This window comes from Gallus gallus, chromosome 24 (assembly GCF_016699485.2).
Source record: "Gallus gallus isolate bGalGal1 chromosome 24, bGalGal1.mat.broiler.GRCg7b, whole genome shotgun sequence".
NCBI lineage: Eukaryota > Metazoa > Chordata > Aves > Galliformes > Phasianidae > Gallus > Gallus gallus.
This window is the reverse complement of record NC_052555.1, coordinates 3,821,267-3,843,656: the sequence shown is the minus strand read 5'-3', so window position 1 is coordinate 3,843,656 and position 22,390 is coordinate 3,821,267. Positions and strand designations below refer to the sequence as shown.

General features: G+C 53.6%; 2 protein-coding genes across 13 annotated transcripts in view; both read left to right on the top strand.

Moving 5' to 3' along the window:
• Positions 1 to 507: 507 nt before the first annotated feature.
• TMEM136 (transmembrane protein 136) lies at positions 508 to 4,466 on the top strand. Of its 2 annotated transcripts, none has more exons than NM_001317737.2 (3): positions 508 to 578; positions 1,791 to 1,990; positions 2,402 to 4,466. In NM_001317737.2, the coding sequence occupies exons 2-3, from the start codon at positions 1,792 to 1,794 to the stop codon at positions 2,938 to 2,940; spliced, it is 738 nt and encodes a 245-aa protein (NP_001304666.2). In that variant the 5' UTR covers positions 508 to 578; position 1,791; the 3' UTR covers positions 2,941 to 4,466. The 2 variants fall into 2 exon arrangements, with proteins under 2 accessions (NP_001304666.2, NP_001383163.1); NM_001396234.1 differs by having other exon boundaries at positions 508 to 1,386.
• A 2,283-nt stretch (positions 4,467 to 6,749) lies between these two features.
• Positions 6,750 to 22,390, top strand: part of ARHGEF12 (Rho guanine nucleotide exchange factor 12) — a 66,129-nt gene continuing 50,488 nt past the window's right edge. For 2 of the 11 annotated variants that reach the window (XM_046903858.1, XM_046903855.1), the window contains exons 1-2: positions 7,314 to 7,387; positions 8,032 to 8,148. Coding sequence is in view for 3 of the 11 variants with exons in the window: in XM_046903852.1 (XP_046759808.1) it covers positions 7,732 to 7,985 (254 nt within the window). In the remaining 8 variants the exon portion in view is untranslated. Of the gene's footprint in view, positions 7,986 to 8,031; positions 8,149 to 13,749; positions 20,443 to 21,414; positions 21,459 to 22,390 lie in introns of those variants that run through there. The other 9 variants (XM_040652160.2, XM_040652159.2, XM_046903857.1 and 6 more) reach the window with 5 other exon arrangements.

The window sequence follows — 22,390 nt, the reverse complement described above, 5'->3', positions numbered from 1 at the left end:
AGCAAAGAAGGAAATGAGTGTATGCGCTGCACCTCGCTGCTGCTGCCATCCATTGGGTGAGATTTAACGTGCCACCTCGCAGCTCACTGCCCAGATCTGTTTGTGTCATATGACCCAGAGGGAAAAAAAAAGCCACCCAGCTGCTCTGTAAGTGGCCTCTAGCAATAAATGGTCCTCTGAAGGCTTCGAGTTTGGAGTCTCGGGGTTTCTTAGGGCTGTCACCATCGCTGCTGTTCCCACCTCGGCGAGCAGGTTGCTCTTTACCCTGAGCTGAACGCTAGCGCGGCTCCATCCCGTTTGTCACCGGGGCTGCTCCGCCAGCAAAGGCGGAGGAAGGATGCGACCCGGCAGAGCGACGAGCGGGCCGCTCCCGTCAGCACGGATGCCGGGAGCCGTGCGCTGTGCGCTGTGCCAGCCGGTGTGGACAGCCGTCCCCGTCCCCTCCCCGCGGCGACTGCCGTCCCTCCTCCCCGCCGCCAGGTGCCCCCCGCCCGCCGCCGCCGCTTCCTCTTCCCGGCGGCCCCATTGCCGCGGCGGCGGCGCTCGGAGCGGTGGGTCCGACGGCGCCGGGGCTGCAGGTGGGTGCGGGGCTGCGGGAGCGGCTCGGTCCGGTTGCGGGGTTGTGCTCTGCGTGCTGGGCTCCTCCGGGTACCGAGACGCGTTTAACGGCTCTAGAGCCTGCTTTGTATCTCGCCCAACCCCCCCCCCCCCCCCCTCCACGGCGCTGCTAATAGTATCAACCCTCTTTTTGAAGAGATGGTGAGGATAATAATGCCATCGCTGCGCTTTTTCAAGGATGTTGCCCTTTTCGGAGGTGTAATTCGCAGATGCATTGCATCCGGTGCATCCTAAGGGCGAGCGTTTCGTTTTGATGCCCGATTGGAAGAAGCCCCCACCTTTTGGGTGTAGGGAGATGCGTAAAGGTCGCTCCTCCTCTCCTGGTGCTCCGCTCCCTTCCGTCGCTCAGGATTCCTCCTGCCTCACCCACCCTGACCCGGGCGCCTCGAGCTCTGCTGCAGTCACCGGTCGGAGCGGTTCTTCGTGTCCGTGCTTCATCTCCCCGTGCTCCCATTAATAACATAATGGCTTTGTTTATCCCGCCCGAGCCGTGCTGGTGACGCTTAGAACAGGCCGGGCGGGACGGCTGTGAGTCAGCCCCGACCCGGCACCACGTGCGGTCCTGCCGTGTTCTCCACCGCCAACGGGCCCGGTGGCACTCGGTGACACAGCTGTGACACGGCTGGAAGAGGTCCCATGACTCAGCTCCTCCCGAGCGCTCAGCCGTAAGGATACATCCCTCATATCCCAGCTGTGTGGGCATCACTGCTAAGCCTTTGGCATCTCACAGGTCTGAAGGAGCCAGGAGAAATGGCGTGAGGTGCACAGGTGGGAGAGCTCAGCCTGTTCTGCCACACCTCACTCCTCTTTTCACTGCTTCTATGCATCCCTGCAGAGGGGCAGTGGGGTGGGGAGGCTGGTTAGCGTTGGACCTTGCAGGAGACCACGTGGTGGGGGGGGGTTTTCTTGGATTTTGTTTCAGGAGAGGAGGAACCCAGGTAGCAAACAGCACAACTGAGTGTATCTGGTGGGGCAACGCAGGCAGACCATTGAAGGGCAGCGTATAGGGGCAGGGAAGGGGCAGGAGTAGCTGTGGATCTCAATATGGAGCTCCTCTGCCTGTCCCTCAGGCAGTGCGGATGAGCACCGGCAGGTCCAGCGTTGTGGGGCTGTGCTGACACGGTCAAATTTTCAAGCTCCTGATGCCTTTTGTCCTTCCATCCCCGTGCCAGGATGCTGCTCGCCCTCCCCCTGCGGGCAGCCTGCAGCCTGCTGGCCTGGCTTTCCCTCTACGTGTGGTTCTGCCATCGCTACAAGCACCGGAGCTACGAGTGGAGCTGCAGGCTGGTCACGCTGACCCACGGCATCCTCGCCACATGTCTCTCTGCTTACATTGGCTTTATCGACGGCCCCTGGCCTCTGAGTCACCCGGGTGAGTGGCAAGAGCTGTGGTGCTGAGTGCCCCAGGTGGGTGATGGCACGCAGTGGGATTTTCCTGTCACCCCAGTATGGGTACTGGGATACAACGTGGACACGTTTGAGAAACAGTGTTTGCAGCGACATCTGATTCTATCTGTTACTGAAAGTGCTCGGGAAATGGGGAGAGCGGTGCTGCATTTTGCTGCTTTCATTGCCCTCCTATCCCCCCAGCTGCAGAGTGCATGGTCGCATTGTGTGGCCATCACATGTGTGCAGCTGTCACTAACAACAGTAGGACTGTGGCTTGTCTGGTGTCTCCAGCAGAGCTGTGAGCAGCCGTGCCGAGGGCGAATCCCCCTCCTGCTGCAGATCCCACCTCTCATTGCGCCGTGCCATAACGCTCTGCCTGCTGTCTTTGTTGCAGGATCCCCAAACACGACCCTGCAGGTTTACGGGCTGTGCCTGAGCCTGGGCTACTTCCTCTTCGACCTCTGCTGGTGTGTGTACTTCCAGACGGAGGGTGCCCTGATGCTGGCCCACCACCTGGTGAGCATTGTGGGCATCGCCGCCTCGCTGGCGCTCGGTGAGTCGGCCGCCGAGGTCAACGCCGTCATCTTTGGCAGCGAGATCACCAACCCGCTGCTGCAGGCTCGCTGGTTCCTCAAGGAGATGGGCTGCTATCACAGCCTCGCCGGGGACGTGGTGGACTTCTTCTTCGTGGTGCTCTTCACTGGGGTGCGGATCGGGGTGGGGGCCTGGCTGATGTACTGCGAGCTGGCCTCGCCTAAGCCCCGCTGGTACATCAAGCTGGGCGGTGTCATCATGTACGCCGTGTCCTGGGTCTTCATGGTCAGCATCTGCCGCTTCGCCCGGAGGAAGAGCATGAAGAAGTACCACGCGTGGAGAAGCCAGAGGGGCGAGGAGCTGAGCTTGAGAACGAACGGACATCTGAAAAGCCACTGATGCTGAGTAAGGGCTTCCTCGAGCTCACGGGCTGGCAAAGAGGGGATCGTGCCTGAGATGCCGCTGTCGGGAGAGGAGCCAGCACACGTTAGCAGTTCTGGAGCCAAACTTATTCCTGGCGTAACTCCACTGAAATCTGTGGAGCTGTGCCATGGGTTCGTGGGATCTGCAGCGCATGGCCTGGCAGAGGCTGGCTCAGCATGTACGTAAGCACAGCCTAAATTATGGGAGTGGAAGAAGGGCTAACTGTTACCTCCTAAACACAACTGGTCCAGCAGTGCAGGTATACATAGTGCTAGCAGCTTACTCCTTCAGCGCTGGCGTGATCTTGGAAGAGATGGGAAAATAGCAGTAGATGTTGGTGTTCCGTGTTCTGTGCAGTCTAGGCAGCTAGATGACTCTTTGTCCTGCTAGGAAGAAGCACGTTGGAGTGTTTTGTGGGAGCTGGGGTTTGCTGGCTCATCCTCCAGCCTGTTGGGTGACCTTGGGCAAGTCACTGAACTTCACAACCCGGTGCCTCATTTCCCCATCTGTGAGCAGGGGGTGATGGAGCTGGTCCATCCGTTATGCACTTTCAGACCTTTACTCGAAAGGTGCTATAGAAACACAGAACGATGGTTACCTCCACTTTGTTGGTTATCCCCACGTTGCTTTCCTTTGGGAGAAGTGGCTGTGGTGGTTGAGCTACCCTTTCTAATGCCATTCTGTAACTTATTTGCTAACATGTGGGTATCCAACTTATTTTCCAGTAGTGTCAGCAGCTCTGCTCAGCGTGAGCGCCTTGCAGGACTCGGTGCTCTGAACCCAAAAGGTGCCACCCCTGATGTGAAGCACTTTGGGGACTTTTTCCCTCCTCTTCACCCCGACTGTTAAAGCTCCACCCATGCACTCCAAATCCTGCCTTTAGCTCTCTGGGTGGGCAGCGGTGTCCTTTAGGAGGAGCCCCATCAGGACTTGCAGTGATTGGTTTTTGGGTGCACCTCTCACATGGGCACGGCTGTGCCTGCAGAGTGGCAGCTCCTCTTTGCTGTGTGTTGGTCATTTCAGATTCAGGTCAGCATATCTGAACCCAGAGGCTGCCGTGGCACTTGAAGATAGTGGAGGACTGCAGGTGCTGGGAAGATGATAGGAAAATGCAGCTCACTTAGAATGAGCATTGATGTTTTTCCCCAGGACCACAGATATCAGTTTTGACAGGAGATATCCTGGGATATGTGATTAGAGGGTGTCCAGAATGCATCTCCAAAACAGGCTGGTTGGGTGCAGTGTTACAAAGCAAGGCTTTTCATCTGCCTGTTGGGCTCCAGCATGGAATCCCAGACCCAGGGAAGAGGTACAGAGCTGTGGAGCACACGGTGGGATCTGACCTCAGGCCAGTCTGCAAGTTGTAAAAGGGAGCTGCAGAACTAGCGTGAAATAATAACTTGTGTTTGAATTACTGTGTAATAGCAACTAATGTTCCACCAGTGAATGGTGTAGATGCTTTGTATGATGTTTTATAAAATAAAGGTTATTTAATTACTTGAGGAATCTGGTGGATGCCTTTGGGCGCAGCCCTTCTGCCACACTTGTATTGCTGCACGGGTTGGCATTGCCAGTGGAAATCGTGTTTGATGTCAGAAGGTGAAGGTCTGTTCAGTGTAACTGATGAGAAATAACACCATTTTCATCTGCTCAGGTTTTACCCCAGGAACAAATCCCTTTTCCAATTGGAGGACGTTGATTCAAGCAGCAGCAAGAAGGCTCCATGGCAGTGCACGCAGCAGCTTTGCCCTTATGCATGCTGCTGCTTTAATTATGCTGATGTGGAAAGAAAGCTTAGTGCTATAAAAACACTCACTGTGGCGTGGCTTATCCAGGTTTAGGCACTGTAATAAGCTGTCACAGTGGAAGCCCTGGTAGATTAGCCTATCTGTGCCTCAACAAAGTCAGCAAAGTATTGCATGTGTCCCAGTGACTTAAAGCAGAGAGCGGCCCTGTATGCAGTTCCAGTGGGCTGGATGCAAAACGGTCTCTGTAGGAAGCAAACCGCGTGCCCATGTTAAGGCATGAGATGCTGAAAGGCTCCCACACAGCAACGTGGAATCTGAGCAAATAAAAGTCAGGAGACTTCAGTTCAGTTCTTATGATGGGGGTCAGCAAAGCTCAGCTACGAGACCTGCAGCTCTGAGTCACGGCACGCCGGTTTACAAAGCTGTCCGTCCATTGAGCTCTGCAGGGGACCCGCTGCACTCGCAGGTGAGTTGCTGATCCCCAAGTTGCTCTGACGGCTTGATTATCCCATCTGAAACGCGTGCCAAGTCGTCCTCAGGTCAGAATGACGCCATTCGCTGCTGTTCGTGCCCCAAACGTGAAGCTATGGGCTCTAACAGCCTCCCGCCTGCGCTCACGCTGAGCCCATTGCGGTGCCAACCCCGATCGGTGCGCACGGAGCCCCGGTGGGAGCACGGAGCGGCCCTACAAGGTTCCCCCAGCAGGTGGCATCAGGGCCCCGGCTGAGCCCGCAGCCGGGCAGGGACGCAGAGCCTGCACGGCACTGCTGCTAACCCCTTACAGTCCCACATGAGGGACCCCCAAGGATCCGTCGTTTTCTTCTCACCCTTTAAGGCAGTTTAAGAGCTGGTAGTTGATAGGACTCCGCATTCCTCGCACCAACAGCCCTCCTGAGCTGAGCTGTTCTGCGCCGGGCTCTGAGACGGCTGGGACGGAGCGCTGGGATGCAGCCCGATGGCTTTGCTGGGTGTCCGGGTTCATACGGCAGCACCAGCTCCAACTATGGGCTCAGGGAGAGCTTTGCAGCCACCAAGCGAAACCCATTCTAATTGCTGCCGCACAGCATAATTGCTTATCGATCTTCTGTTGTTGCATTCAACGTGGAAACGCCACTGCAGCCCATAATGAGCACGAGTTCGTCTCCTGGACGAGGTGGTGGGAGGGCTTTGCACCTCTTGGCATGGTGGTTCTATGCAGTGCTTCTTCTATACGGCACGGAACGGACCCATTGGCAAACGTTCATCAGCATCACCCCGTGTTTCCCTCACCCTTTTTAGGATCTCCTCCAATTAGCTGTCCCTGCCACTGCTTTGCCACGCACAGTAAGACAGAATTAAAGCCAGAAGGAAGTGCTGGGGCCTAATATGCCAATGCCTGCAGTGAGATGGGTCTCGCAGCCCTCCCCTCTCCGGGTGCTCTCCAGGATAAAGGCACGGAGGGGTTTATTGCACAGAAGGTGCAGAAAAGAGAGCTGCTATGGGTACGGAGCCGCAGCGCTGGAGGCGCTGATGGATGCGTGCCGGAACTGCTCTCTTTCTCCTCTTTCTTCCCCATAAGGAAGCCAGGAAAGGAAGCGCAGATGCTCTGCATGTCTACATCGAGTGCCATTTAGAAGATGATTTCATCCCACGCTTCCCCTCTTTGCTCCCAACTTCTCCAAAACAACAAACCCATCAAAGGGCTCCCCGCCTTCCGGACTGCTCGCTTCTCTCCAAGGAGGAAAAGGGCGCACAGCTGCGGTCCCGAGCAGCCCGAAGGGGAACTTCACCCCGAACCACGCGGTGGGATCGCCGGGTCCGCCCGGGGAGGAGCGGAACCGACCGCTTCCAAACGCTCAGCGCTCCGTGCGCGGCGGCACCGCTGCGTTTGCGCCGCGGGATCTCTTTGCGCAGGAGCAGGCGGAGGGATACAGCGCATACGCCGACTGGAGGAGGAGGAGGAGGAGGAGGAGTTGTTGTTGGTCGCCCCGCTCAGCGCAGGCTCTGCCGGGACGCGCCGCTCCCACCCGCGCCGGAACAAGAGGGGCGCGGCCCGCTCTCTCGCTCTCTCTCCCAGCAGCCGGAGGACTTTGCCCGCAGCGCGCAGGCCGCGAGGAGGACGGAGCCATCCCGCCCGGGGACGTCGGGCCTCGGCGCCCCGCTGCGGCACGGGCCGGGCATGGCCCCGCGGGCCTAAAGGCGGCGGCAGGCAGCGGCCCACCCCCCCCGCCCTGCCCGCCCCCCTCGGGCCGCCGGCGGGCGGGGGGTCGGGGCGGGCGGCAGCGGGCATGGGCGGCGGGAGCTGAGCGGCCTGCAGGGCGCACCGCACCCCGAGCTGCTCCTCGGCGGGGGGGGCGTCGCGGGGAGCGGCTCCGGGCTTTTTGCTGAAGTTTTTCTCCTCCTCCGCTTACTTCCGCGGGTTGGATATTGAGCGACTGCGCGAAGAGTTTGGGATTCTTTTCCTTTTTCCTTTTTTCTTTTTACTTTTTCTTTTTTTTTCTTTTTTTTTTTTTTTCCTTCCTGAGCTGCTGTTCTCAGTGCATGCCTCCCCCGGAGCGGGGCTGCGGTTTGGCCTCGGGGAGGCGGGGGGCCGAAGCGCACTGACAGCCCCGCCGTGATCGTACCATGTAAATTGGATAGGACGAGCTCTGGGCAGAGGCTCCAATGAGTGGCACACAGCCCGCAACCACGGACAGGTCAGTACCCAGGGATCGCTCCCGGTCCGGGCTCTCACTCGGTTGACAGCGCGGTTGGATGCGGGTTTGTGGGGGTTGCTGCGGGACGTGCCGCGCTTCGTGTCCTGCCGCTCCCGGCTCCTCGCTCGGCATCCCGCAGCGTCGGCGGAGCGACCGGCGCTGGGTGCTGCCCGTGGGCGCGCAGCCATCCCTGCCGCAGCCGGGGTCAGCCCAGGTGAGGCTGCGCGGCTCGGCCCCGGGCCCCCTCCTGCCTTCCGTGGTTCTGTACGGGGAGGGTGGAAAAATGCATTTTCTGCTTTGAGGAGAGGAGCGGGGGACCCCTGTTGCAGTTCTGAGACAGATGGATGGGAGTGTTTACGTTGGGGAGCTGCCACGGCTTTTATTTTTCGATGCTTGCGAGCGGAAAGAGTTTCCCTTTCGCTGTGCTTTGGTTTTTTGTGGTTGGTGTTAATGTATGTGAGACGAAGGCCCGACTTCCTGAGTGCTGCGTGACCCCTCCAGCACCGGGGTGCAGGGATGGGGCTGTGGGTGCCATGGGGAGCTGTGAGCCACATCCAGGCTTCACGTGTGTCTCTTCGGATGGGTTTTGTCCTGGGAGGTGAGCAGGAAAAGAAACACTGAGCCTTTTTTTTCCTCTGTTGCAGTGTATGCATATGAATGTTGGCAGGGATGTGTTGCTGAGTTGCAGGGTGCTGTGCTGTGTGTAAGGCAGGCTGCACCGAGAGGAGCACTGGGATTCTCATAGCCGGAGCAGCTGAGCGGTGCGTGAGGACGGGGGGCTGAAGTTGCTTGTTGGTAACAGCAAAATACTTTCCATCGTCGAATTGGAACGGCCAGATTGAAAGCGGAGCACGGACCAAAAGGGGAAAAAAAAAGAAAAGAAAAGAAAAGGCTCTGTTTCCTTTTGCTTTCAGTCGTGTGCAGTGCATGGTTGTGTTCGGTGCTCCGTGGGGGCTCTGCCTCAGAGGACCTTGAATGCCAGGTGAGGAGCTGCCTCTGCAGCCCCAGCATGCAGTGCTGAGCAGCTCCCAGCCCCAGGAACCCCCCCAGCTCTGGGTGGGCTCAGCCCTGCTGCCCATTCATTCCCTGGTGCAGCTTCCAGAGCTGAATGTGTTGCCTGTGCCTCTGCTTGCTGCCTGCTCTGTGTTACCTGCAGTGCTGTGCAGGGTCTGCGTGGAGGCATTTTTCGGTCACTGTTGTGTTGGTGAAAGCTTATTTCCCCTTACACCCAACATCTGTATTGCCTCTTTATGTCTGGCTCTCAAGTGTGGAATGTAAAGCAGGTGCAATATAAATAAACCCGGCGCTTCTGGTGTCATCAGAGCCATACGAGTCATGTGATGGGTTTAATTCTCTTTATTGATCAGTGACCTTCCTTGGTGCAGTCAGGTCGGGAACTGCCTTAAAAACATAACAACAAAACTCAGCTCGCATCCGTGCCAAAGGTGTTCTGAACATTACAGGGCAGTGCAGGTCTGCTTTTTTCTCCACGTGAGCTTTGCACACTTGTATGTACGGCTGCTTAAGACAGCGAGTGCTTCCTCGTGCATCCCTTTGGTTTGAGGTGGCAGTCACACTATGCTGTATAGGTTATGTGTTTTTGGCAGCTGTTTGGCACTCCCACTCGTCCCATCCTTAGCGTGTCTTGTGTCTTCTCGGAGGCGCTGTGATGTATGGCAGCAAAGTATCCCTAAATCAGAAGGAAAGTGGACACGGCCATTTCTTGTGCCGCTCTGTAGGCGATGTGATTAACGGTATTCTCATTAACGTGATTTCTTTTTTTGTCTCATGGTGTTTTCTTCTTTTTTTCCCAGTGGATCTCAGTATCTGAGACTGCTGAAATTGTTTTCTCTGGGTATTAAACCCAGCTCGTGTTGATGATGGCTGTGCTGTATCCCCAGGTGGGGCTCTGTTACCCAAAGCAGAGTTGTTTTCTTACCTCTTCTTCCTGCAGCACCTTAAGGTTGGAGGACAGTGGGTGGTTGGGCCCTGGGTGGAATCCCAGCTGTTAAGCACAGAGCCTACAGGTGCTGAGGCTTCTGAGAGCATCACGAGGCTCAGCAAAGCCAAGGGAGAAGCATTGATAGGGGCCATTCCTGACCAGCTCCTGTGCTGCTGGAGGAAGGTGATCTTGTAAAGTGGTGCTGGAGGTTAGAAAGGAGTGCACGGGCAGAAGGTGGCCCAGGATGGTGGTGGTGTGAGCGATGCGGGGCTCCGAGCCCTGACATTCACTTCCCCTTCTCCCAGGATGTTCTTTGACTTTCTCAGCTGCTGCTTTTCATAACCCTGCTGCCCAGCGGGCCGTATCTCACAGCTCATCTGCAGCCTCGCTGCTCTGACGCTCCGTGTTTGCAAACACTTACACCCTCTTCATTTAATATTCTCTCTGCTGCGCTGTGTTTGTTCAGAGGGCGGCTTTTCCCTTAAGCCAGTGAGTCTTGGGGTGGGCATCTGCCCTTGAGCTCTTTAAGTTGATGAGGGAAAACGGGGCCGTCCAGGGGACATACAGCAGGTATCTCAGGTAGGTCAGGGGTTGGCAGAGCTCCTGCTCTTCCATCCTGGATTTAGGAGGGATTTGCTCTGCTGTTAGCCTGCGGGTTTCCACGTCGGTTCAGCCCCGTGCTCCTGCCTCATTACCTAGGCTGCATTACTGGTGCTGGGGTTGCAGATGGGGTTGGACCGTGCTCTGAGGACCCCGCAGTGGGTACAGCATTGGGTTGCCAGGGCTGGAGGAGGGCTGTGTGCCATGGGGGGGCTGCCTCGCTCCGCTGCCTTAGGGCATTGCAGCCGCAGCCACGCATGGCGGAACGAGATAAGGGCTGTGTTCTTTGCAAGGGCGTGCTGAGCTGGGATGGAGCTCAGCCATTTGCAGGCTCTGGTTGGCTGCTGAAGGATGATCAGCGCTGCTGTATCCTGTTATGACACTGAGGAAACATTTGTGTGCCAGTTATATAGATACAGATATATCGATATGTATTTGTCTCATAGTTTGCTGTATTTTTCTTCCTGTAGCCGTTCCAAACGTGCTGCAGAGCAAAGCAATTGCTGGGCTGCAGGACTCACCCCTGCTGTCTCTGAAGGTACTCTTGGAGCATCTTGTGGGGCACTGATGGCCCTTCTCATGCAGTAGCCTTCAAATGGGTTTTATTTATAACAGCCCCGTAGTTTCTGTTGCTATGGTTGTAAAACAGGAGGGGTAGAATTTACACATAATTACCCCTGGGAGGCTTTTAATTGCTGATTTGCTCCTCACTTGGTACTAAAATAGGTCCTAATTGTTCCTTATCTACCGAGATGCACTTTCCCTGTCTGTGGCTGTTTGTAAGACCCCAGTGGCATTGGGACTCCTGTAACTCCATGGTGGGGGAAGGGCTCCTTTTGGTCTCTGGGGTAGGAGGAAGAACTGGACAGGGAGCTGCACGGCTGCTGAGCTGCTACTGGGCAGCTCCATGTTATGGCTGTGCATTTACTTAAAAAAAGAAACTTAACAAACTCTGTTTTGTTTCCGCTGAAGCTGCCTGAGGTTTGCTATTGGCCAGGAGAGAAGCAAACGCTCCCACTCGGTGCTGCATAATTTATGAGGCTTTTTACTAGAGACTGGCGTTGAGGTGAGCTTGATTTTCTAGTTTTGAATAGAGCTGTGGGCGTCGTGATGATTTGGGTGGAGGCAGGAGCAGCATTTCACGGTAGCCCCATTGTATAACTCTCCCTGTGTGCACACAGCTTCTGTTACAGCATTTGGTACTGTTTTGGATGTGTAAATCAGGAGCAGTGCTGGATGTAGGCTGCTTCAGCAGTCGGGGTGCAATGGATGCACTCAGCAGCAGAAGTGCTCCAGAGCCCACTGCTGGGCCTGGTCCTCCTATTTGCTCCCCAAACTATTGCCTATCATATTGCAGAGCAGTGGGTCAGGCTCTGAGTGTGGACAGCCTGCCTGAAGGTAGTGCAGAGCGCTGCTCACCTGTGCCAGTTGTTTTATATACTTTGTAGCTGTATCCCAGGATCTTTTTGGGTCACGACAAGGAGGGGATTTGTTGTTTTAAGTGCTCGATGTGAATGCTGCCTGGTGGGCAGTGTCAGCACTGCTCCTTGCTGTGCCTTGAAGCTCTGCAGCACCACCGGAGGCTTTTGGCCATTGGCTCTTCCTCTCAGCCTTCAGCCCACCCTGCAGCCTGGGGCTGTGCAAAGTGCCTCCAAGAGAAGCAGTGTTTGCCTTGGTCCGGAGCCTGCGTTGTCTGCTCAAGCCTCCAGGTTGGTCCTTCTGGTCACTGGGATGTGTGCTGGCTGTGCTGCTTGAAAGGTAGGCTCAGGCTTTTGCTTTCAGGTCTCTAGCCCCCAGGTTTCTCACTTAATACCTCTCTCTTCCCTCTGAAAGTTGTTAGCAAGAGGGCGACTGATGCATCCCAGTTGAATTTTTAGGCTGGGTGACCTGAGATGCTGCTAAAAGCTCAGCTGAGGCTCCCAGACATCACTCACTCCTCTCCTGGTGTTTCCTCTCCTTGGAGAAAGGCAGATCTCTCTCTTGCAGAGGGAGGTGATACTGCATTGTGTCCTATTTTGCAGCCCTGTCGGGATAATTACTGGGTTTAAAGAATGGAAATGTCGGTTCGTGTCTCAGCTTGATTAAACGAAGGGTCAGGAGCCGGGATGTGGAGAGAGCCTGGGCTGAGAGTGAGGGAGGGAGCAGCAAAGTTATTAGTGACATGAAAAGGGAATGAGAAACCTGCGGTGTCTGACGAGGAAGGTGTGAGGGGTAAAACACACGGCGGGATACCGAGGGCCAAAGGATGGGAGCAGCCCTTTTAGAGAAAGGCAGGAAGAAGCAAGGTTTGCTGCATGAATGAAAATAAATACGTTAAAACGGCAGGGAAAAAAAAAAAAGCAGCGTCCTTACTTCACGTTGAAATGTAAGCATAATTATAAATAGCAGGAACAAAACAAACAGCCTCCTCGGCGGGGCTGGCGGGTTGTTAGTGCCCTGCATCCTTTTGGATGCGTTCTGTCTGTTGCAGGGCAGCAGGGAGGAACCTCCCCGTGTCCATCCGAAGGCTGCGGAGTAAGAAGTGGTGCTGTTTACATTGGTTGGCAGATGCTTAGAAGTGATCAGCAGAGCTATTTTAAGCTTTGTTTTGACAACGCTGGAACTCAGGGCTCGGTGATGTCAGTGGGTGAAGGTACTCGGTTGAATTGCTCAGGCACTGGCAAAGCTAATGAATGGGGTTGGACGTGTGAGATGGAAAAGACCCTCAGGCACAGCGTGTGAGTTCCTGTATTTGAAATAATTCGGTTGTAATCTGTCTGAATCATTGTCATATTTGTTACTTGGATTCTGCAGTGTCCTCCTGGAGGTTTGCCGTGTCCCTCCCTTGCAGCACAGCGTGTCCTGGCCCGGAGCTGCCCCTGGGCCTGGGTTCATTTCAGGCCTTCAGTTAAAACAAACCTTTTATGATCAGGGCTATGTAAGAGATAGGAAAAGCTCCGTGTCCCGACCCAAAGGGCCACTGTTGGTGATCCTAACCAAGTCGCCGTGTTGACGTTGATCCTAAGGGAGAATCCCAAGGTGTGGGAGCTGTTGGTTGTTCACAGCTGGCTGAGGAAACGTGGCTTTCAGGGCAGGCCTTGGGTTGGTGTCTGTCTGCTGCTGCGCTCCTGAAGTTTGCCTTAGAAGTCTTCAGGAACATCAGTGGGAACCCAACTTGTTGTCCAAGTTCTGTTCCTCCTGGAAGCCATGAGCAGCAGCGCAGCCAATCCTGTTTGTGAGGAGCTGATTTGGGGCTTATTTGTAGGCTGTGTTGGTGGTATAGCAGGCAGTTATGCTGCTTAGAGCTTGGGCAGCTTCCTAGCAAGGAGCAGCAACCCGTGCTGGGGTCCTGGAGGAGGGCTGGAAACAAACGTTTCCATGTCTGTAGGAGAAGACCCATCTCTGTAATAATGCTCTGGGCTGATCCAAGAGAGGCAGAGGATCGAGTCCACCACTCCCATAAATGTGCAAGCTTCAACCTGCCAGCCTGCCTGTAGTATCTGATGGCTGCTCCAAGGCTTTCTGCCCCGTTGGTGGCTGCTGGGGCAGGGTGCTGGCAGCATGCAGTCTGCTCACAGCACTGCATGGCATGGAGGCACCAAGGGCTCTGGGGACATCCTGGTAGGGGGGAGTGAGATCAAAGCTGCTGGGAAAGGGAGGAGGAGGAGGAGAGAATGGAAGGAGGGGAGCTATAACGAGCAAGGAGAAAAGGAAATAGGAAAAAGCTGCAATGCAAGACATGAGAAAGTCAATAGGAAATGAGTGAGAGGGATAGAAACGGGAGATCTGATGGCAGCTGCCGGATATGAGGGAGGTTTCCTGCCTGCCTCTGCCTGCTGGAGGCACACATCAACAGCACAGGGCCAGGAGCTGCTGATGGAAGGCGAGAGCTGCCAACCAGAGCCAGGAGCACAGCCATGCTGACTGCAGGTGGGAGGTGGGAGGACCTCTGTGATCCTGGAGGGGCTGTAGGTGCTCAGGGCCTTCTGAAGCTGCTCTGGTTGGGGTGGCAGCAGTGCTTGGAGCTCCGGCCCTTTTGCTGGGGGCCTTTGGAGCGGGAGGTGTGGCTCTGATCCCTGCAGATAGAACAGCTTTTTCCGCCCTCCGAAACATTATTGTGCGGTGTCTGAAATTAGATGATGACTTCAGCCGACCAGCAAGTTGCTGCTCTTGGGTTGTTTCAGATTTAAAAGGGTGCTTCCCCCTGCTGCCACAGGGCGTCCAGCCATCCAGCCTGGTCGAGAAAGTCGGGGGAAACTGTGATAAGAAGAAGAGGATGAATCCATGCGATGTGAGCTGATGGGCGGCGATGCGATGAGGAGAAGGGTTCTTAGACAGCTTAGAGGTCTCGGAGCTGGCAGTGTGCTGCTGCTGCCTGCTGACACACAGCAATAGGCTGTGGTTTGCCCTGCGCAGTCCCTGCGGTTTGGGCTGCGGAAGTGGTTGGTGTGGGTGCAGATCGGATCTGAGCGAAGCAGAGCTCCGTCGTTTCGGCTGGTGGGGGTGGTGTGGGGACACAGCAGGAGGAGTTGTTTGTGGGATCATCTTTGTTTCTATGGGTGTGTGTTAGAAGGATGCGGTGCTGTCTGCAGGTGCCGGTAATGCAGATGCCTTTGTCCCAGGCTGTGGCTTTCCCTGTGAGATGCAGAACATGCAGCAGCAAAGGGAAGCATTGGTGGTGCTGCAGGAAGGGGCACTTTGCTCTGTGCCCATCCCAGGGCAGCTGCCCTGCTGCAATACCCCCTCCTCAGCAGCAGCCCTTTGCAGAGTGCTGCACAGCCCCAGGTTTTACACTCTCTGAAGTTCTTTCTCTACAGTGTTCAGCCCACTCGTGCTATGGAAATAAAAAAACCCCATGATATGTCCAAAAAACAACCACCCAAAAAAGAGCAGGCGTGCTCCTCTGTTCATGCTATTCTGTTCATCCAGTGGGAAGATGGAGGAATGTTGGTGCTCGCTTTAAACTCTGGAATTTTGTTTACTTTGGATGTTAACCAGTGCAACTTCAGCTGTATGTATTGCATAGCAAACCTTGACCTCTCCCTTTTCCTCTTAGTAGGCTTATTATCAGGTTTTGCACTCGTCTGTGAGACGTTGGCTGTGGGTTTTGATGCCTGCACCTGTTCTGCAGTGCTTTTGACTCCCACTCTGGAGCTGGGTCTGTGCCTGCATTCTGCCTGCAAGAACCCAGCTGGTTGGAGCCAGGAAAACACTTCTCCGGGCAGTGTGCAGGCAGGGAGTTGTTGCTGCTCTGGGCTTGGTGCACTGTGATGCAGGGGATTCCCACACACAGCTGTGCTGCGGGTCTGGGCCTGGGGCAGCCTGCAGAACCTGCCCCTTTCCCCCAGCCTTTTGGTTTTCAATCCCAGCCCTGGGTGGCAGCTTCCCTCACCTGCTCCCTCCCGCTGCATCATTGCTGTTGGCTCAGGGAATGGCTGCAGAAGCAGGAGGCATGCTCAGCTCGTGGGGTGCAATGGGGCTGGGGAGGAGGGCACATGGAGCATGCTTTGATGCAACACGGAGGGAGCCGTGCTATCTGCAAGCATGGGTGGCCTTCAGATGGAGCTGATAAGAGGAACAAGCATGGTGTTTCTGTAGGTAAGCTGCATGCATTCACTGCTTAAATGGAAATGATTCTTTTTTTAATGTGTTTGAGCAAATGTTGCATGACAAGTGACTGCAGTTATTGTGTTGGAATTAGCTTGGCTGTTGTCCCTGCAGAGCTGAGAGCTCCTGCAGGGCTGCAGCGGTGCCCAGTTTGGGGTGGAGATGGAGAAATGATCCAGTTACCCTGCATGCCCCATCTCTGGAGGGAGATGTCCATAGCAGTGATGCTGCATGAGCAGCCCTGCCCTGGGATTTCAAAGCAAGGGGCACGTGTGCTCTTGTAGCTCCAATGTCCAAGCCCTTCATTTTCTTCCTGGCCCCCTGCATGGCATGTTGGGGCAGGGTGAGCCCTGTGAACAGCCCTGGAAAACACTGTTCATTATGCACTGCCTGGAGGGCAGAGGGGGAATTGTCAATAGGACGGGCTCTGAAATAAAATGAGTTCTGGGGGAGCTCAGGCAAAATGAGCCAAAGCTCACAGACAGTGTCTGGAAACACCGTGAGCTCTGAACATCAGTGGCTGTATTTCCCTCATGGTGCTGAAGCAATGGGAGTGAAATAGGTTCTGGTGCCCTTGAGAAATGGATCTGTGTGTTTTCAGAGCCTGGGGCTGTGAGTACAGGTACTGATGCTGTGCGTTCGGTTGTTTCCTGCTGTCAGACATGGGGAGCACTATGTGAATACCATAATGCTAAAGGCAGTGCTGGCTGTTGTGTTGGACTGGCACTTTGACACCGTTTGTATGCTTTAATTTTGGGGTTGCATCGTAGTGTAAAGCCAGAGAGGGATGAAAGCTGCGGTGCTGTGAAACAAAACTTTAGAAACCTTTGGAAGGAATGAGTCAAGCTCTTTTTTTCTTCCTGCTTCTTGATATGCAGTTTATTGGGCCTCAAAGTATTTACTGCTGAAAGCTTCCTGCTGTAGAGCACACCGTGGCTCAGTGCTATCGGCTGCTGCAGCTTGGGTTGGGTTTTGGATTGGGTTGGGTTTTGGATTGGGTTGGGTTTTGGATTGGGTTGGGTTTTGGGTTGGGTTTTGCTCTCTTTGGATCATAACACACTGTGAATGGAGCAGACCCAGTCTCGGGAGATGGAGTGTCCCTGCTCCCGTTTCTCTCTCTTTGCAACACGTGAGCTGTAGAATGACTGCTTGTCTCTCTCTGCTTTGGCACTGCTTCACGTTGGGCTTTGGTGACTGGCACAACTTGTGCGTTTCGGAGCTGTTTTTCAGCCGCCATTGCAGGCTGATGGGAATTGGTTAAATGCACTTCAATGGCAGGATAAGCAGAAATTGTTTATACGCTCTGTTCTAAGATGTTGAGTGGCTTCTAAAATTGCTCGTGGTAAAAGATCAAGGAAGGAAACAGGGTGACCTTTAAATGAAGCTCCATATAGCCCGTTTTCCTACACCAGAAGTCAGCGCAGACAATGAGAGATGGAGGCCATTGGGGTTCATGCTTACGAAGTGTCTTTTGCTTTCTGCTTTTGCAGATAGGTATTTTTATTTTTAATTTTCCTTACAGATTTGGCAGACCTGACGGCTGCCTGGGTTTGCTTTGGATCTGTTCTGAGCTTGGCTTTTGCCTGGCATCCCATGGGCGCCCTGGGCTCCACGCAGCGACTCCTGAAGCTGCACTAAGAACATAAGGGCACCTGCAGGGGCTTCCCATCCTGCGGTAGGCCCCTAAAAGCTTTCAGCTAATTATGCCAAACTACTCTGAATCCTGAAAGCTTGCAGGTCTTTCGACTTTATCACCCATTGCCAGCCTTCAATTGCATCACATATGCTAAATATCCATGGTTTGTTTTCTGCCCGTTTCAGATGGAGTGGCTGCTCAAACAATCCGGGCTGTGCTTGTCCTTCAGTGATTGTTGGCCTGCTCTCTTACTGCAGAAACAATTTCCTGTTTCTCTACCTCAGTTTCCTATTTTTCAAGCTAAGTTACGGTAATTGAAGGCATGTTCCTAAGGAGCTGAGATGACGCGAGGTTTGCATATGGGAAGCGGTTGCTTTGTGGAGTTATTGCTTTACCTGCTGTAAGCTCTCCTGAAATTGCTCTGCGTGGCAGAAATTCCTGAGGGGAGCTTCTGTACGTCTGACTTCCACTGCCCGTTTTGCTGTATCCTGTGCTGCAGAAATGCATCCTTAACCTCTTTGTTCTTCCAGCCGGTCCACAGAGCGGGGCCAGAAGTAACCCAAGAGGAGATGCGTTGGCTGTAAGCTGCAGCCCATGGAGCTCTGGGAGATGACAGCCACGTGTGTGCCACCACCAGAGCTGGGCTGGGGGATGGGCTCAGTGCTGGAGGGGGGGGTTGAAGGGTAGAGGTGCTTTGCATGCTCCAGTGCAGCGCCTGTGACAGGGCGGCTTCTCAGGAGCTATTTGCATGCTGGAGAGCAGCGTGCTGTTTTTGTGCTGGGGAAGCACACAGCTGTTTCTCAGACGCATAGAGACGGTGCAGGTGATCTGACGGGCTCTGTGTTGTTGCAGCGTGCTGCTGAAACATGTGAGATTTTCGTGCATATCTGTACTTTCACATTTACTCTCTCTCAAAAAGAAGGCGACCTATACTAAATAGTCACTTGCAAGTTCCTGTTTATTTAAGATGGGAAGGGATAGCTTTTGTTGCTTTGTGTAAAAGACACAAGAAACCAACATCCTGAGCCCATAATGGGCTCAGGGTGCAGAAAGCTTGCTGCTGCTGCACGCCCTCAGCCCCTGAGACCACAACTGATGTGCAGGGCTGTTCTTTCAGCTGCTCAGTGGAAGCACAGCTGTGAGCTGCTCCTGGTGGCAGTTTGTCGCAGGGGTGTGGGCTCTGTCCATCCATCCATCCATCCTCTGGGGACCGCTTTGCTTCCGCTGCACGGAGCTCTGGGAAGCTGATCTTTTCCCATGTCTGGCTCCTTATTGGGGTAAAGGTCTGTGAATTCTGCATAAATATTTACCGTATCCCATCCTAACCAGCTGAGAGCCGCTAATGCTGTTAGTTAACAACAAGAAGAGCTTTGCTTATTTTGCTTGCGGGTGTGTGGCTTGTATATGGGCAAGAGGAAATGCGTTCCTTCATCAATAGAGTGTAGGCAAAGGAATAGGGACTGAAGTTGGGGTTATTTGGCAAAGAATGGTGGGACAGAAATAGGGAAATCCTGGAATGTTAAACCTGGAATGCAAAGGCAGCACTGTGCTGTGGAAGCACTGAAATAACTTCACTGTCTTAATGTTTTATTACGCTGGCTAAGTGAGCATCTGTTCTTTCCTATGCTCTTAGGAGGTGGTTGGGAAGTGCCATCACCATTCCCTGTTTTCTCTTTCCCATCTGGGACTGTAGAAATGCAGGTAAATGTAGAGCAGGGTCCCACGTTTCCAGCCCTAGCCATAGCCTTGCTGTCCCTTCTAAGAACCTGCTTGCTTTTTTTTTGGTCTAAGATTTATTTATTATTTTTCCAGATTGTTTTCTTCTTATGTCCTGTGGCTGAGAGAGCATGGAGGGAAGGAAATCTGGGAAATCGGAGTAGGAAGCGAGATAGAAGCTTCCATTCCTGAGCCTTTCTTGTTTTTACACCGTTTCCTGGCAGCTGCGTTGGGCTGTACTTGAAAGGAATGCATTGTGTTGCTTTTTCCCCAAATCTGCAGATAAAACATCAATCAAAATTAATAGTCTAAAATTATAAGCCCCAGCCAGCAGTGAAGCCTTAGCCTGCAGTGATCCTGCTGGGTTATAATCCTGTGTTAAAATCAGTTGTTGGCTTGCCCGTCCTTATTAGGAGTGGGTAGGAGAACTGGAGCTCAAGTGCCAATGGAAATGTCATTTATTTCCCATGTGTTGATGCCAGGGAGAGAGGTCTGATGCTTAAAGGGACTGAAAATGTCCCCTCTGAGGTGAAGGCTGTATCCACGCTGTGTACGTCCGTGCACTGACCTGGATGCTTTCAAAGCAAATGCTCTCCGTGCAGATCTGAAAAGCAAGCTCAGGCAGGGAAATGACTGCATGGGTAGAAGCAGGGAGCAGATAGGGGCAGGAGCTGCTGCCTTTGGCTTCCTGACTGCTGCGTAATTGCAGCCGTGGTGCAGCTGTGGCTTTGAGGTTATATTTGGTACCGGCACGCACTGCGCGGGGCAGCACAGGAGGGACGTTTTGGTTCATAAGATCTGAGGGATTGCTGTTAATACAGTGATTTACTGCGGATTGATCTTCGTAATAGCTGCCGTGATTTGGGAAAGGGGGTTGAGTTGCGTCAGGAATAGCAATTGAAACCACCAAAGATGGGGTGGAAAATAAAACGAGGCAAATGGTTTTGTGGCAGTGGGTACCCCCAGGAGTGTGAGCGCTGTGCTGCCTGGGGCACGGCTGCAGCCTTGGGAAGATTTACATTAATCAAACACAAACGGACAGGCGTAGCGTGAAGAAATTTCTATCCCGCTAGCAGTGCTCACAAACTTCATTAGGTTATTGGGGCAGAAAAAGAAAACAGCCCCTTCCCCCTGTGCTCCTTTTGCCCAGGGCTCGGCAAGCCTGCTGCCCCTTGCTCTGACCTCCGGGCTCTTTTCCTGGGCTGGCAGCAGGCATGCTTCCATTCTCACCCATGTATGTGTATATATGCACACAAAGATAGATATATCTACATAGGCATGCACATAAAGGTACGTGTAAATATATGTCAGTGGCTATGTCTAGCATGTATACAGACCGTCTATCCCCAACGCACACAGCTCTGTAAGGGTGGATGCTGCTGCTGGAGGAGGAGGGGTTTGTTCCATCCCAGCAGCGGAGCAATTGAGCGATGCTGCTGGAGGATGTGTGAGCGTGGAAGGAATTGGAGAGCTTGCAAGAGGGGAGGTGTGCGGGGAGGGCTGGGTGGCAGCGCGCTCCCCCTGGACGTGGGCCTTTGGGATCTCCCTGCGCTCTGAGCCTGGCTGGTGAACCAGGTAACGTGGAGTCTTTGTTCCTTTTCACGTGAATGTGCTGGAAGATGAGGGAATAGTTCCTTGAATGCAGAGGAGAGAGGAAGGATTTTTCTTTAGATGTGTTGGAAAAAGAAGGGAGGGGAAGGTTTCGGTTTTTCTCTAGCGGGGCTTTTTGTTTTCGTTCTATTAATAGCTGCTATGTGAACCTCAGTTCCTCTTTTTATATTTTCATTGTAAAAATGGCCAATTAAATACGGTGTTATCAGAATCTGTGCCTCGGTGTCTCAGCTCGGGAACAAAGGTTTGGCAGTGAGGGAGCAAACTGGGTGCTGTCACCCCCTCCTCTTGGCTCCCAGTGCTGAATTACCCCCCAGCCCTCTGCATCTGAGCAGAACCTTCCCCTGGCTTTCAACGAATGAATGTGGTATTGGTGAGCTGACATTTTATGCACGTTGATATTACATATCGGCATTGAGGAAACCATCTTTGAGACGTTTCTTTTTGTGCTGAAAACGGTTTTTACTGATCCTTTCCTTTTCTGGGTTTAATTGTGTTTTGTTTTTTAAATGAAGCAAATGGCATCGGTAGGGGACAGTCTTAATGCTGCTCTGAGCAGTGCTCTGGTGCAGAACAGAAGCTGTTAATACAGCAACAGAGCATTGGGAGCCTCCTCCCCATTAGCAATAGTTTCCACCAAGGCAGGAGTATGAAGATGTGGTGTGGAAGGGTTGGGGTTTGTCATCGCTGCTGGGGGTTTTTGTTGTGGGTGGTGGGTGTGCATGTACATAAATCTATATACAGACATTCTGATGGTGAGAAGTGCCCCAGGCAGCACAGCTCCACGCATGGAGGGCAGCTTGTTGGCACGGGGGGCAGTGGGTGCTGGTGGTTCTGTGCCATGGGGAGGGAGGAGGCTCCCAGCTTCGTCGTGGGGTGGAGACGGAGCGGAGCTGATAGTGGATACTGATAGCTCCACGAGCTCTGCTCCTCTCTGCCACATCCCAAGGAGTTCCGCTGCCATCACCTCGTGAAGACCGGTGGGTTTCCTAACTCAGTGCTTTCTTCTGTTCTTCTATTTTAACGGAACCAGGAGGCAAATACTAACACGCACGCTCAGAGGCCTATTAATAGCCATGTGTTTGACTCATGTGCTGCTCTCAGGATCTTGAGCTATTTTACAAGCGCAGTGGCTTCGCCGTTGTTCTTTTCCCTTCCATTTTCTAGCTGAAGAAGCAGGGCTCGGTGGTGGCAGTGCGGTGCTGCTGCTGCCTGCTGCTCCGGCCCTTTGCAGCTGTGGGCTGTAATGCAGGGCAGGATGCAGCACCCTGGAGCACAGCGTGCCATGGGTGTCACTGTGAATGCCATCGCTTTTGCTGCCGTGAGCATGGAGAAGCTGTGTGCTGTGTGCTCAGTAGGTGAGACCTGTGCTTCAGGGCAGGGGTACAAAGTGGGTTTGTGTCTCATAGGAATCTCTCCAAAGCAAAATGTGCAATCAGTTGCATGTTTTTAATTCAGTCTCGGGCAGTTTGGGCTCCTGATGTCACTCTCATTTTGTTGCCCGTAGTGTTTACATCTACATTAGTAAAACTTCACCAGGAGAATTAGCTCCATTAGAAGCTGTGAGGGGCTGAGAACTAATAATACACCATTCAGGTTCAGCAACAATGTGGTAACGATTTCTGTGCTATGGCTTTCGTTTAATACAGCGTGTATATCCAGTTCTTTCTTGGTGTATATTGGGCCACTGGGAGCACTTTACCTTTGGGCAGGTGAGGATGTATTAGCTAGAAGTTAGTTTATTGCAGCTGGCAAATACTTAGAAGCTTTTCAAAGGTCACTGCCTGCACATCCTATGTGGAATGGGTGTAGTTTGGCCAAAGGTTCATGACTGGGTGGGAGAAACAAAGGCTGCAAATGCTTTTTGGTTGAGTGCCTGCTTAGCTCGGAGCTGATAGATTCCTGGTTCTGA